At 43.4% G+C, this 14,192-nt stretch overlaps 1 protein-coding gene across 1 annotated transcript in view; it reads right to left on the bottom strand.

Annotated features, from left to right (window-relative positions):
- Positions 1-301: 301 nt before the first annotated feature.
- LOC310854337 (5-hydroxytryptamine receptor 3A-like) overlaps positions 302-14,192 on the bottom strand; it is a gene marked incomplete at both ends in the record, with an annotated part of 37,185 nt that continues 23,294 nt past the window's right edge. Inside the window, 5 exons of the mRNA XM_083758935.1 lie at positions 302-532; positions 691-791; positions 956-1,114; positions 1,304-1,513; positions 5,990-6,148. Coding sequence (XP_083615061.1) covers positions 302-532; positions 691-791; positions 956-1,114; positions 1,304-1,513; positions 5,990-6,148 — 860 coding nt within the window. The remainder of the gene's footprint in view (positions 533-690; positions 792-955; positions 1,115-1,303; positions 1,514-5,989; positions 6,149-14,192) is intronic.

The raw sequence follows: 14,192 nt of genomic DNA, 5'->3' as shown, positions 1-14,192 counted from the left end.
ATTTTACACTTGGTTGCATGCTGAAAATAGCTGATAAAAACACTCATTACGACGGCATCAAGACCCGCCAAAACACATTTTAGTCGACTAAATCAACTGTAGATTTAGTCGACTAAAATCTTATGACATTCAGTCGACTAAAACTAGACTAACACAAAGACATTCCAGGTGACTAAAATGTGACTAAAACTAAATGAAGTTTCAGTCCAAAGACTCATGACTAAAACTAAAATAGAAATTTGCTGCCAAAAACAACCACTGGAAGCAAGTCAACAATATCTGCAGCATTTCTGTCCCGTTTTTAGTATTCAGGACTCCATGCCCTGAAGATAAGAACCAGGAACACGGCGACCGTCGCCACGTAGAAAACGGCGAACGCTCGGTTGATTCTGGTGGCCATTCTGGTCCAGTAACCTCCAGGCCTGCCTCCATCTTCCTCGCTCTTGAGGAACAAACTCAGGTTCTTCTCCAGATCTCTCAGCTCGTCCAGGATCACCTGGAATCCATGAGATTCCCCTTTGAGATCGCTGTCCTGTGAAACGCACATTCGATTATCATTTGAGGGGTTTCCACACTACCGTTTCAAAGTCATGGACTAAGTATTAATTCATACATGTATTTACTGTGCATAGTATTCTACAAACACGTTACATATACACGGTGACGTGAATATGGTGACATCATGCTAACCTCTTCGGCCGCACTCTGAAGCTCATGCATGGTCTCTCTTTCACCATCATCATCATCATCAGGGACATTGTAAAAGCACAGACTGCTCTTGCTTCTCTTCTCTGGAACGACACATGCAGAGGATTGATGAGTACGTTCTCTTTCTCTATCCTTGTCATTTACGTTGATGTTGGACTTTGTGAGATCACCGTGGATAAGAATGTCTGGCTGAATGCTAAATGGCTACAAATATTAATTTGCCTCCGTGTCGCAAATCATGCCTCACCTCTGTCACAGCTACGGCCTTTGATGGTCTCGTCCTGCTTCTCGTTGTCGTCTTTGTCTGTTTCCGTCTTCTGGGAGTCTTTGTCCAGCAGAAACGTCACCACGACCGTCTCCAACAGACTCAGCAGCATCAGGAAAAACGTCCCCATGCAGTACATCGCTGTGAGCAAAAGACAATGAATAGTGTATTAATTCATTTTAATAGACTATTATCCACTTGTAGTGATGCACAGGAGCTGGGATTGAACCCCAGATCTCCCAACTCGCCAGACCGCCACACAACATGTCGTGCCGATAGGGCTGAGCCCGACTTGGCAGGGCTGTTGTGTGAGCGAGATGAGCGTTGTACCTATGATGGGCATCCTGTTGGAGGTGGCGGGCAGGATGTCGTTGAGAATGAGCTGTAAGACGGTGACGGCCAGCAGCACGGTGATCTTGAAGCTCAGCTTCTCTCCGCCGCCGTCCGGGATCAGGAAAGACGCCATGTCTAGACACAGGAAGAACAGGACGGGCAACAGGAAGTTGACGATGTAGAGGACGGCCTTCCTCTTCACGTGATCTATGAGGAGGAGACGGTATAGAAAGGTCAGTCTAGAGACGGTTCAGATTAGACGAATGCAACGGTTTGACATTTAAAGATGGAGTGCCACCATTTTTTTCCACCCTAAAACATGATCATCAGGTATTATTACAATATAAGGGGGAAGAACTTTTTCCAAAAAGTGTACAGTATTTGTTAAAACCATGCTTTTATGTGGACACGCCCACCAGTTCATTAAGTATGCCTGGTTTGCCTGGTGGGTGGTGATGGGTGGTGATCCACCTGAACTGAAGCCGCACCCACAGCTGTAGTTGTATGATAAAGGGGGAGGGGTTAGGGGAGGGGCTGATAATGTGATGTCAGTCACCCATTCTTGAGATAAGGGACAAAACTTTTTTCAAACTGGATTTTTTTTTTTTTAAGATACATTCAAATCAAATGGATGTATTTGTAGACACAGGTCTCAACTACCAATATTGAGAAGGAACAGGTTTTTCGCATAACATTTCTTTCTAAAATGGGACATTTATGCACTTAATACCCGATTCATGTCAACTCCGTCAGACACACTAAAATACCTTTTAATTGAATTTGATAATTTCAACAATAATATAAAGTCCTCAGTTCTCTTATAATGGCTTTCAGTAATCAAGTTAAGTAATACAATTATTTTAATATTGTTTTTTTCCAATATCACACTATTATGAAATATCCAATTTCTCAAATCCGTCATTTCAACCTCTATTTTCAATATTATAACATGAAAACCATGTAAAAAAAAAAAAAAATCATCATTACGTATCATTTCAGTTGGTGTTTCAATACATATGCACAAAATATTTAACATCACATTTTCTATTTCTTTGGAAATTAACAAAAACATCACGGGACGAACATCTGACGGAGTTGACGAACATCTGACGGAGTTGACAAGTTTAACTGATTTAGGTTCTAGATCACCTAGGATCTTGATTCTGGTGACTAATCCCACATTTTCAAGGATGAGGAATACAGTGGTACTATTTATATTGGCCCTGTGACCATGGCAGCCATTTTCAAAATGGCAGCCACCTGCTGTTATCTTACAATAACTCAAGTTCTACATCACCTAGGATCTTGATTCTGGTGACTAATCATACATTTTCAAGGATGTGGGATACATTGGTACTATTTAGATTTGTCCTGTGACCATGGTAGACATTTTTCAAAATGGCCGCCAACTTTCTGTTATTTCCCAATAACTCAAGTTCTACACCACCTAGGATCTTGATTCTGATGACTAATCCTACATTTTCAATGAGGAGGAATACAGTTTTATGTATTTAGATTTATCCCGTGACAATGGCAGCCATTTAAAAAAATGGTGGACCTGCTATTATTTTACCAATTTAGTCAGGGAATAGGCCTATTATCAGAATATGTCAAATCTGTGAATACATTTCTTACCAAGATTTTTTTCACCAATGTGTTTGTAAAGGTGTCTACTAACATATCCCACATTGGTTTCTATTGAACCACCCTAGAGGCATTTTTGACAGCTGCTGAAAGTTGGGTACCATACCAAGTGGCTATGGCAAAACTAGGGAGTCTATGGCCAAACTAGGGGTCAAACCCCTTGGGCTAAATTCGGCCATATATCCACTTGCCCAAATGTGCTGACCTCATTTTGTGATGATGGCTATGGCCGTTTTCAGCCCAAGGAGTGTTCTTCGTGCATAGCCAATGCTTCGAATGCATTCAGAATCATGAAAACTCCCTAGTTTGACATGTCACATGCTACTTAAAGCATAATGAACATTTTGCCTTATATAGGTTGTTGATGGTACCCCAACTTTCAGCAGCTGTCAAAAGGTCCCCTAGGGTGGTTGAATATAAAGCAATGTGGGATATGTTAGTAGACACCCTTCCAAACACATTGGTGAAGAACATTCTTGATAAGGAATTTATTACCAGATTGTATTAATATCCCCTGACTAAATAACTCATCTTCTAGACCACCTAGACCCGACTTCACAAACAGAGACCCGATTGACACCTAAACAACAAGTTTGGACAGCCCCACCAATTAGTGTTACGGAAAATAGCAAGTGTCTACCCTAGGCCCAGAGGGAGACACAGAACTTAGATGCGGCTCACATGTTGCACGACTCCTCAACAAGCTGCCACCAGAGATGAGAGCTGAATTCTGCCGCACAATGCTCTGCGGCCCAGGAGCAACCAACACCCTGTTGGAGTTCTCTGAGTGGTTGAAGCATGAGTCCTAGCCATATAGCCTGTGCAAAGGCAAACACCTTGAAGACCTGCTTGAGGTGAACAGTGAGCAGTGAGCGAAAGACTGAAGACAGAAGATCTGCCTTCAGGACTATCAGGCAGGATGTGCAGTCACTGAAGGCATCAGTGTCGTTCTGTGTCCCCAGCATGTCAACCAAAGCAATGTTACCAAATCAAAGGAGCCTTCACCTCAAGTCACCTGGGGCTGGGTGAGCAATCGTATCCTGTATCTAGCCTCACAACTAAATACAGACACTTGGCCAGACTGCCGTTTGAAAGGGTCAAACCCTTCATCCTGATTGGGGAAGACCACCCCACCTAATCACACCAACCAAACAAGTGAGGTTGGGGCCTCCAGGTGGGCCAGCAGCCATCTGCACAAGACTGGGCTGGACCCTGCAGGAAAGCAATCTCCAGCCAAGACAATGTAAGTTGACTATAACAGAGCCCCAGAACACAGAGCTCATGAGAAGGATGGAGAAACACTGGCAGGAGGCCACCAAGATACAACGCCACACTGCAGTGGCCAGTGAAGTCAAACTGTGCGTCTGTACCTGAAAGAGACAAGTCAAAGGCCAAAAGCCCACCTCCTTTTAATGTCCTGTCAGTAGCAACTCAACCTGCACCTGAAATAAGCCCTGACCCCTCCCAGAGAAAGTTCATCCTTGAAAATGTAATGATTAGTCGCCAGAATCAAGATCCTTGGTGGTCTAAAACTTAAGTTATTGGTAAAATAACAGCAGGTTGGTGGTCACTTTGAAAAACAATGGCTGCCATGGTCACAGGACAAATCTAAATAGTACCACTGTATTCCTCATCTTTTAAAATGTATTATTAGTCGGCAGAATCAAGATCCTATGTGGTCTAAAACTTAAGTTATTGTAAAATAACAGCAGGTGGCGGCCATTTTGAAAAACAATGGCTGCCATGGTCACAGGACAAATCTAAATAGTACCAATGTATCCCTCATCCTTGAAAATGTAGTCTTAGTCACCAGAATCAAGATCCTAGGTGGTGTAGAACTTGAGTTATTGTAAAATAACATCAGGTGGCGGCAATTTTGGAAAATGGCTGCCATGGTCACCACGAGACAAATCTGTGATGGCCCTATAGCCAAAAATGTTCCTTAAGGCATGCTCTAACTGTGTGCCAAATTAGAATACGTCCCATTATTCAAAAACTATCATTTTATTGTTTTAGGAACACTTTTGTCAACTCCGTCAGATACATGTCAACTCCGTCAGACACAAAACCTGACGGAGTTGACGTCTGACGGAGTTGACAAAATGTCATTTGTTTTCATCTTAACCCTCTGTAGTACAATGTAGCCATTTTGTTTTTGCTTCATTTGTTAGCTAAACCTAACCCTAAACTTTTATAATAAACATTATTTTGGAATTCTTAACAAAGATCATAATAATGTCCTGACGGAGTTGACATGTAAAAGCTGTGACCACCCTGATATCAACATTGTTTGTTTAAAATATCAAACAATTGAATGCTTGTCAGACCAGGTGCTCCACTGTTGCAACAAATACAAACGGGACTTGGAAAAGGAGTCTTCAGGCTAAATCTGTCGACAATATTTTCTGATTAATTTAAGACTTTTAAAAAACCTGACGGAGTTGACGGGAGACGTGGGACACACATTTGATATGAGATATCTATTGTGTATATTGTTTGCTATGTTGTTGACAATCTACTTTAATTTAGTATGTATATTTATGTGATTGTGACAGTATTAGACACTTTTTTAGCAGTTTGAAATTATGACCACTTGCTGGGGACAGGCTAAATACAGGCGTTTTTGGGTACAGTGCCTGCTTTTAACTAATTCAGATGGCATATGAAAACAATTATAATGAAATTAATGGCATAATAATGCACAACTGTATTACATTTAACTTTGCAAGTGCTTTTATTTTTATTAAATTAATTTATTTTTAACAATAATAAGGCTCTTATGTGTGGGACATGTTTTTTCCACCTCAAGAATGAGTGCACTATATTACTGTTCATTTCTTTGGCCCGTTTGACTGTCAAGGGTTCAGCATCCAGGAAGAAACCCTAAATACAAAGTCAATACACAATTGCACATAAAAACAACTCCAGTCTGTCTAATTAAGTACTGTCACCTCATAGAGACATGAACAACTGGAAAAATTCAAAGATTGTGGCACTCCATCTTTAAAATGTGGAAAACATCCTAGTCTTTGAGAATACCTACCGTGTAGACCAGCTGCTGGTGTTTGTAGTGAGTCTCGTTGAGCAGGACGTAGGAAAAGTCTTGGAACTCCCACTCATACTCGCCCCACATCACGCTCAGGGATCTGTTTCTGGTGAAATCTGAGCTGTAGATCGTTTTGAGCTCCAGTTCATCGCCTGGTATAACAGAGGAACAGAGGGAGAAACAGTCTGGTATAACAGAGGAACAGAGGGAGAAACAGTCTGGTATATAACAGAGGAACAGAGGCAGAAACAGTCTGGTATAACAGAGGAACAGAGGCAGAAACAGTCTGGTATAACAGAGGAACAGAGGCAGAAACAGTCTGGTATAACAGAGGGACAGAGGGAGAAACAGTCTGGTATAACAGAGGAACAGAGGCAGAAACAGTCTGGTATATAACAGAGGAACAGAGGGAGAAACAGTCTGGTATATAACAGAGGAACAGAGGGAGAAACAGTCTGGTATATAACAGAGGGACAGAGGGAGAAACAGTCTGGTATAACTAGCCTCGATACCCAGGCTTTCATTTCGTCTGCGCGTAAGATGAAAGCCTGGAAAAAGCCGTGGGCTGAACCAGTCTAAAAGTGGGAGTCAACCTTTCCGGGTGGGCGTCGCTCTAAATGATGTGACGTAGCGCTGCACTAGGGGGGAGAGGAGGGGCCGGGGGTGACGTACAGATCGATGAGATCCAATCAGGGTGCGCGCATTTCTGAGGCGCGACCCGCCCCTCTAGACCAGAAATGTCTCTGCTTAGATCAGGCTAGGTATAACAGAGGAACAGAGGGAGAAACAGTCTGGTATATAACAGAGGAACAGAGGGAGAAACAGTCTGGTATAATAGAGGAACAGAGGGAGAAACAGTCTGGTATATAACAGAGGAACAGAGGCAGAAACAGTCTGGTATATAACAGAGGAACAGAGGGAGAAACAGTCTGGTATAACAGAGGAACAGAGAGAGAAACAGTCTGGTATAACAGAGGAACAGAGGGAGAAACAGTCTGGTATAACAGAGGAACAGAGGGAGAAACAGTCTGGTATAACAGAGGAACAGAGACAGAAACAGTCTGGTATAACAGAGGGACAGAGGGAGAAACAGTCTGGTATAACAGAGGGACAGAGGGAGAAACAGTCTGGTATAACAGAGGGACAGAGGGAGAAACAGTCTGGTATAACAGAGGAACAGAGGCAGAAACAGTCTGATATAACAGAGGAACAGAGGCAGAAACAGTCTGGTATATAACAGAGGAACAGAGGGAGAAACAGTCTGGTATAACAGAGGGACAGAGGGAGAAACAGTCTGGTATAACAGAGGAACAGAGGGAGAAACAGTCTGGTATAACAGAGGAACAGAGGGAGAAACAGTCTGGTATAACAGAGGAACAGAGGGAGAAACAGTCTGGTATAACAGAGGAACAGAGGCAGAAACAGTCTGGTATAACAGAGGAACAGAGGGAGAAACAGTCTGGTATAACAGAGGAACAGAGGCAGAAACAGTCTGGTATAACAGAGGGACAGAGGGAGAAACAGTCTGGTATAACAGAGGGACAGAGGGAGAAACAGTCTGGTATAACAGAGGGACAGAGGGAGAAACAGTCTGGTATAACAGAGGAACAGAGGCAGAAACAGTCTGATATAACAGAGGAACAGAGGCAGAAACAGTCTGGTATATAACAGAGGAACAGAGGGAGAAACAGTCTGGTATAACAGAGGGACAGAGGGAGAAACAGTCTGGTATAACAGAGGAACAGAGGGAGAAACAGTCTGGTATATAACAGAGGAACAGAGGGAGAAACAGTCTGGTATAACAGAGGGACAGAGGGAGAAACAGTCTGGTATATAACAGAGGAACAGAGGGAGAAACAGTCTGGTATATAACAGAGGAACAGAGGGAGAAACAGTCTGGTATAACAGAGGAACAGAGGGAGAAACAGTCTGGTATAACAGAGGAACAGAGGGAGAAACAGTCTGGTATATAACAGAGGAACAGAGGCAGAAACAGTCTGGTATAACAGAGGAACAGAGGGAGAAACAGTCTGGTATAACAGAGGAACAGAGGCAGAAACAGTCTGGTATATAACAGAGGAACAGAGGCAGAAACAGTCTGGTATAACAGAGGAACAGAGGGAGAAACAGTCTGGTATAACAGAGGAACAGAGGCAGAAACAGTCTGGTATATAACAGAGGAACAGAGGGAGAAACAGTCTGGTATATAACAGAGGAACAGAGGCAGAAACAGTCTGGTATATAACAGAGGAACAGAGGGAGAAACAGTCTGGTATATAACAGAGGAACAGAGGCAGAAACAGTCTGGTATAACAGAGGAACAGAGGCAGAAACAGTCTGGTATAACAGAGGAACAGAGGCAGAAACAGTCTGGTATATAACAGAGGAACAGAGGCAGAAACAGTCTGGTATAACAGAGGAACAGAGGGAGAAACAGTCTGGTATAACAGAGGAACAGAGGCAGAAACAGTCTGGTATAACAGAGGAACAGAGGGAGAAACAGTCTGGTATATAACAGAGGAACAGAGGGAGAAACAGTCTGGTATATAACAGAGGAACAGAGGGAGAAACAGTCTGGTATATAACAGAGGAACAGAGGCAGAAACAGTCTGGTATAACAGAGGAACAGAGGGAGAAACAGTCTGGTATAACAGAGGAACAGAGACAGAAACAGTCTGGTATAACAGAGGGACAGAGGGAGAAACAGTCTGGTATAACAGAGGGACAGAGGGAGAAACAGTCTGGTATAACAGAGGGACAGAGGGAGAAACAGTCTGGTATAACAGAGGAACAGAGGCAGAAACAGTCTGATATAACAGAGGAACAGAGGCAGAAACAGTCTGGTATATAACAGAGGAACAGAGGGAGAAACAGTCTGGTATAACAGAGGGACAGAGGGAGAAACAGTCTGGTATAACAGAGGAACAGAGGGAGAAACAGTCTGGTATAACAGAGGAACAGAGGGAGAAACAGTCTGGTATAACAGAGGAACAGAGGGAGAAACAGTCTGGTATAACAGAGGAACAGAGGCAGAAACAGTCTGGTATAACAGAGGAACAGAGGGAGAAACAGTCTGGTATAACAGAGGAACAGAGGCAGAAACAGTCTGGTATAACAGAGGGACAGAGGGAGAAACAGTCTGGTATAACAGAGGGACAGAGGGAGAAACAGTCTGGTATAACAGAGGGACAGAGGGAGAAACAGTCTGGTATAACAGAGGAACAGAGGCAGAAACAGTCTGATATAACAGAGGAACAGAGGCAGAAACAGTCTGGTATATAACAGAGGAACAGAGGGAGAAACAGTCTGGTATAACAGAGGGACAGAGGGAGAAACAGTCTGGTATAACAGAGGAACAGAGGGAGAAACAGTCTGGTATATAACAGAGGAACAGAGGGAGAAACAGTCTGGTATAACAGAGGGACAGAGGGAGAAACAGTCTGGTATATAACAGAGGAACAGAGGGAGAAACAGTCTGGTATATAACAGAGGAACAGAGGGAGAAACAGTCTGGTATAACAGAGGAACAGAGGGAGAAACAGTCTGGTATAACAGAGGAACAGAGGGAGAAACAGTCTGGTATAACAGAGGAACAGAGGCAGAAACAGTCTGGTATAACAGAGGAACAGAGGGAGAAACAGTCTGGTATAACAGAGGAACAGAGGCAGAAACAGTCTGGTATATAACAGAGGAACAGAGGCAGAAACAGTCTGGTATAACAGAGGAACAGAGGGAGAAACAGTCTGGTATAACAGAGGAACAGAGGGAGAAACAGTCTGGTATAACAGAGGGACAGAGGGAGAAACAGTCTGGCATATAACAGAGGAACAGAGGCAGAAACAGTCTGGTATATAACAGAGGAACAGAGGGAGAAACAGTCTGGTATATAACAGAGGAACAGAGGGAGAAACAGTCTGGTATAACAGAGGGACAGAGGGAGAAACAGTCTGGTATATAACAGAGGAACAGAGGGAGAAACAGTCTGGTATATAACAGAGGAACAGAGGGAGAAACAGTCTGGTATAACAGAGGAACAGAGGGAGAAACAGTCTGGTATAATAGAGGAACAGAGGGAGAAACAGTCTGGTATATAACAGAGGAACAGAGGGAGAAACAGTCTGGTATATAACAGAGGAACAGAGGCAGAAACAGTCTGGTATAACAGAGGAACAGAGGGAGAAACAGTCTGGTATATAACAGAGGAACAGAGGGAGAAACAGTCTGGTATATAACAGAGGAACAGAGGCAGAAACAGTCTGGTATATAACAGAGGAACAGAGGCAGAAACAGTCTGGTATATAACAGAGGAACAGAGGCAGAAACAGTCTGGTATATAACAGAGGAACAGAGGCAGAAACAGTCTGGTATAACAGAGGAACAGAGGGAGAAACAGTCTGGTATAACAGAGGAACAGAGGCAGAAACAGTCTGGTATATAACAGAGGAACAGAGGGAGAAACAGTCTGGTATATAACAGAGGAACAGAGGCAGAAACAGTCTGGTATATAACAGAGGAACAGAGGGAGAAACAGTCTGGTATATAACAGAGGAACAGAGGCAGAAACAGTCTGGTATAACAGAGGAACAGAGGCAGAAACAGTCTGGTATAACAGAGGAACAGAGGCAGAAACAGTCTGGTATATAACAGAGGAACAGAGGCAGAAACAGTCTGGTATAACAGAGGAACAGAGGGAGAAACAGTCTGGTATAACAGAGGAACAGAGGCAGAAACAGTCTGGTATAACAGAGGAACAGAGGGAGAAACAGTCTGGTATATAACAGAGGAACAGAGGGAGAAACAGTCTGGTATATAACAGAGGAACAGAGGGAGAAACAGTCTGGTATATAACAGAGGAACAGAGGCAGAAACAGTCTGGTATAACAGAGGAACAGAGGAACAGAGGGAGAAACAGTCTGGTATAACAGAGGAACAGAGGGAGAAACAGTCTGGTATATAACAGAGGAACAGAGGCAGAAACAGTCTGGTATAACAGAGGAACAGAGGGAGAAACAGTCTGGTATAACAGAGGAACAGAGGGAGAAACAGTCTGGTATAACAGAGGAACAGAGGCAGAAACAGTCTGGTATAACAGAGGAACAGAGGGAGAAACAGTCTGGTATATAACAGAGGAACAGAGGGAGAAACAGTCTGGTATATAACAGAGGAACAGAGGCAGAAACAGTCTGGTATATAACAGAGGAACAGAGGGAGAAACAGTCTGGTATATAACAGAGGAACAGAGGCAGAAACATTCTGGTATAACAGAGGAACAGAGGGAGAAACAGTCTGGTATAACAGAGGAACAGAGGCAGAAAAAGTCTGGTATATAACAGAGGAACAGAGGCAGAAACAGTCTGGTATAACAGAGGAACAGAGGGAGAAACAGTCTGGTATAACAGAGGAACAGAGGGAGAAACAGTCTGGTATATAACAGAGGAACAGAGGCAGAAACAGTCTGGTATATAACAGAGGAACAGAGGGAGAAACAGTCTGGTATATAACAGAGGAACAGAGAGAGAAACAGTCTGGTATAACAGAGGAACAGAGGGAGAAACAGTCTGGTATAACAGAGGAACAGAGGCAGAAACAGTCTGGTATATAACAGAGGAACAGAGAGAGAAACAGTCTGGTATAACAGAGGAACAGAGGGAGAAACAGTCTGGTATATAACAGAGGAACAGAGGCAGAAACAGTCTGGTATATAACAGAGGAACAGAGGGAGAAACAGTCTGGTATATAACAGAGGAACAGAGGCAGAAACAGTCTGGTATATAACAGAGGAACAGAGGGAGAAACAGTCTGGTATAACAGAGGAACAGAGGGAGAAACAGTCTGGTATATAACAGAGGAACAGAGAGAGAAACAGTCTGGTATAACAGAGGAACAGAGAGAGAAACAGTCTGGTATATAACAGAGGAACAGAGAGAGAAACAGTCTGGTATAACAGAGGAACAGAGGCAGAAACAGTCTGGTATAACAGAGGAACAGAGGCAGAAACAGTCTGGTATAACAGAGGAACAGAGGGAGAAACAGTCTGGTATAACAGAGGAACAGAGGCAGAAACAGTCTGGTATATAACAGAGGAACAGAGGGAGAAACAGTCTTGTATAACAGAGGAACAGAGGCAGAAACAGTCTGGTATAGCAGAGGAACAGAGGGAGAAACAGTCTGGTATAACAGAGGAACAGCGGCAGAAACAGTCTGGTATAACAGAGGAACAGAGGCAGAAACAGTCTGGTATAACAGAGGAACAGAGGGAGAAACAGTCTGGTATAACAGAGGAACAGAGGGAGAAACAGTCTGGTATAACAGAGGAACAGAGGCAGAAACAGTCTGGTATAACAGAGGAACAGAGGCAGAAACAGTCTGGTATAACAGAGGAACAGAGGCAGAAACAGTCTGGTATAACAGAGGAACAGAGGGAGAAACAGTCTGGTATATAACAGAGGAACAGAGGGAGAAACAGTCTGGTATATAACAGAGGAACAGAGGCAGAAACAGTCTGGTATAACAGAGGAACAGAGAGAGAAACAGTCTGGTATAACAGAGGAACAGAGGGAGAAACAGTCTGGTATAACAGAGGAACAGAGGCAGAAACAGTCTGGTATAACAGGAACAGAGAGATAAACAGTCTGGTATAACAGAGGAACAGAGGCAGAAACAGTCTGGTATAACAGAGGAACAGAGGCAGAAACAGTCTGGTGTATAACAGAGGAACAGAGGGAGAAACAGTCTGGTATAACAGAGGAACAGAGGCAGAAACAGTCTGGTATAACAGAGGAACAGAGGCAGAAACAGTCTGGTATATAACAGAGGAACAGAGGGAGAAACAGTCTGGTATATAACAGAGGAACAGAGAGAGAAACAGTCTGGTATAACAGAGGAACAGAGGGAGAAACAGTCTGGTATAACAGAGGAACAGAGGCAGAAACAGTCTGGTATATAACAGAGGAACAGAGAGAGAAACAGTCTGGTATAACAGAGGAACATAGGGAGAAACAGTCTGGTATATAACAGAGGAACAGAGGCAGAAACAGTCTGGTATATAACAGAGGAACAGAGGGAGAAACAGTCTGGTATATAACAGAGGAACAGAGGGAGAAACAGTCTGGTATATAACAGAGGAACAGAGGCAGAAACAGTCTGGTATATAACAGAGGAACAGAGGGAGAAACAGTCTGGTATAACAGAGGAACAGAGGGAGAAACAGTCTGGTATATAACAGAGGAACAGAGAGAGAAACAGTCTGGTATAACAGAGGAACAGAGAGAGAAACAGTCTGGTATATAACAGAGGAACAGAGAGAGAAACAGTCTGGTATAACAGAGGAACAGAGGCAGAAACAGTCTGGTATAACAGAGGAACAGAGGCAGAAACAGTCTGGTATAACAGAGGAACAGAGGGAGAAACAGTCTGGTATATAACAGAGGAACAGAGGCAGAAACAGTCTGGTATAGCAGAGGAACAGAGGCAGAAACAGTCTGGTATAGCAGAGGAACAGAGGCAGAAACAGTCTGGTATATAACAGAGGAACAGAGGCAGAAACAGTCTGGTTTATATCAGAGGAACAGAGAGAGAAACAGTCTGGTATAACAGAGGAACAGAGAGAGAAACAGTCTGGTATATAACAGAGGAACAGAGGCAGAAACAGTCTGGTATAACAGAGGAACAGAGAGAGAAACAGTCTGGTATAACAGAGGAACAGAGGCAGAAACAGTCTGGTATAACAGAGGAACAGAGAAAGAAACAGTCTGGTATAACAGAGGAACAGAGGCAGAAACAGTCTGGTATATAACAGAGGAACAGAGGGAGAAACAGTCTGGTATATAACAGAGGAACAGAGGGAGAAACAGTCTGGTATAACAGAGGAACAGAGGGAGAAACAGTCTGGTATAACAGAGGAACAGAGGCAGAAACAGTCTGGTATAACAGAGGAACAGAGGCAGAAACAGTCTGGTATAACAGAGGAACAGAGGCAGAAACAGTCTGGTATATAACAGAGGAACAGAGGGAGAAACAGTCTGGTATAACAGAGGAACAGAGGCAGAAACAGTCTGGTATAACAGAGGAACAGAGGGAAAAACAGTCTGGTATAACAGAGGAACAGAGGCAGAAACAGTCTGGTATAGCAGAGGAACAGAGGCAGAAACAGTCTGGTATATAACAGAGGAACAGAGGGAGAAACAGTCTGGTATA

Source organism: Protomyctophum parallelum, assembly GCF_964188405.1.
Source record: "Protomyctophum parallelum genome assembly, chromosome: 23".
In the NCBI taxonomy this organism is placed as follows: Eukaryota; Metazoa; Chordata; class Actinopteri; order Myctophiformes; family Myctophidae; genus Protomyctophum; species Protomyctophum parallelum.
The sequence above is the reverse complement of the archived record's forward strand: the minus strand, read 5'-3'. Positions and strand labels throughout refer to the sequence as shown.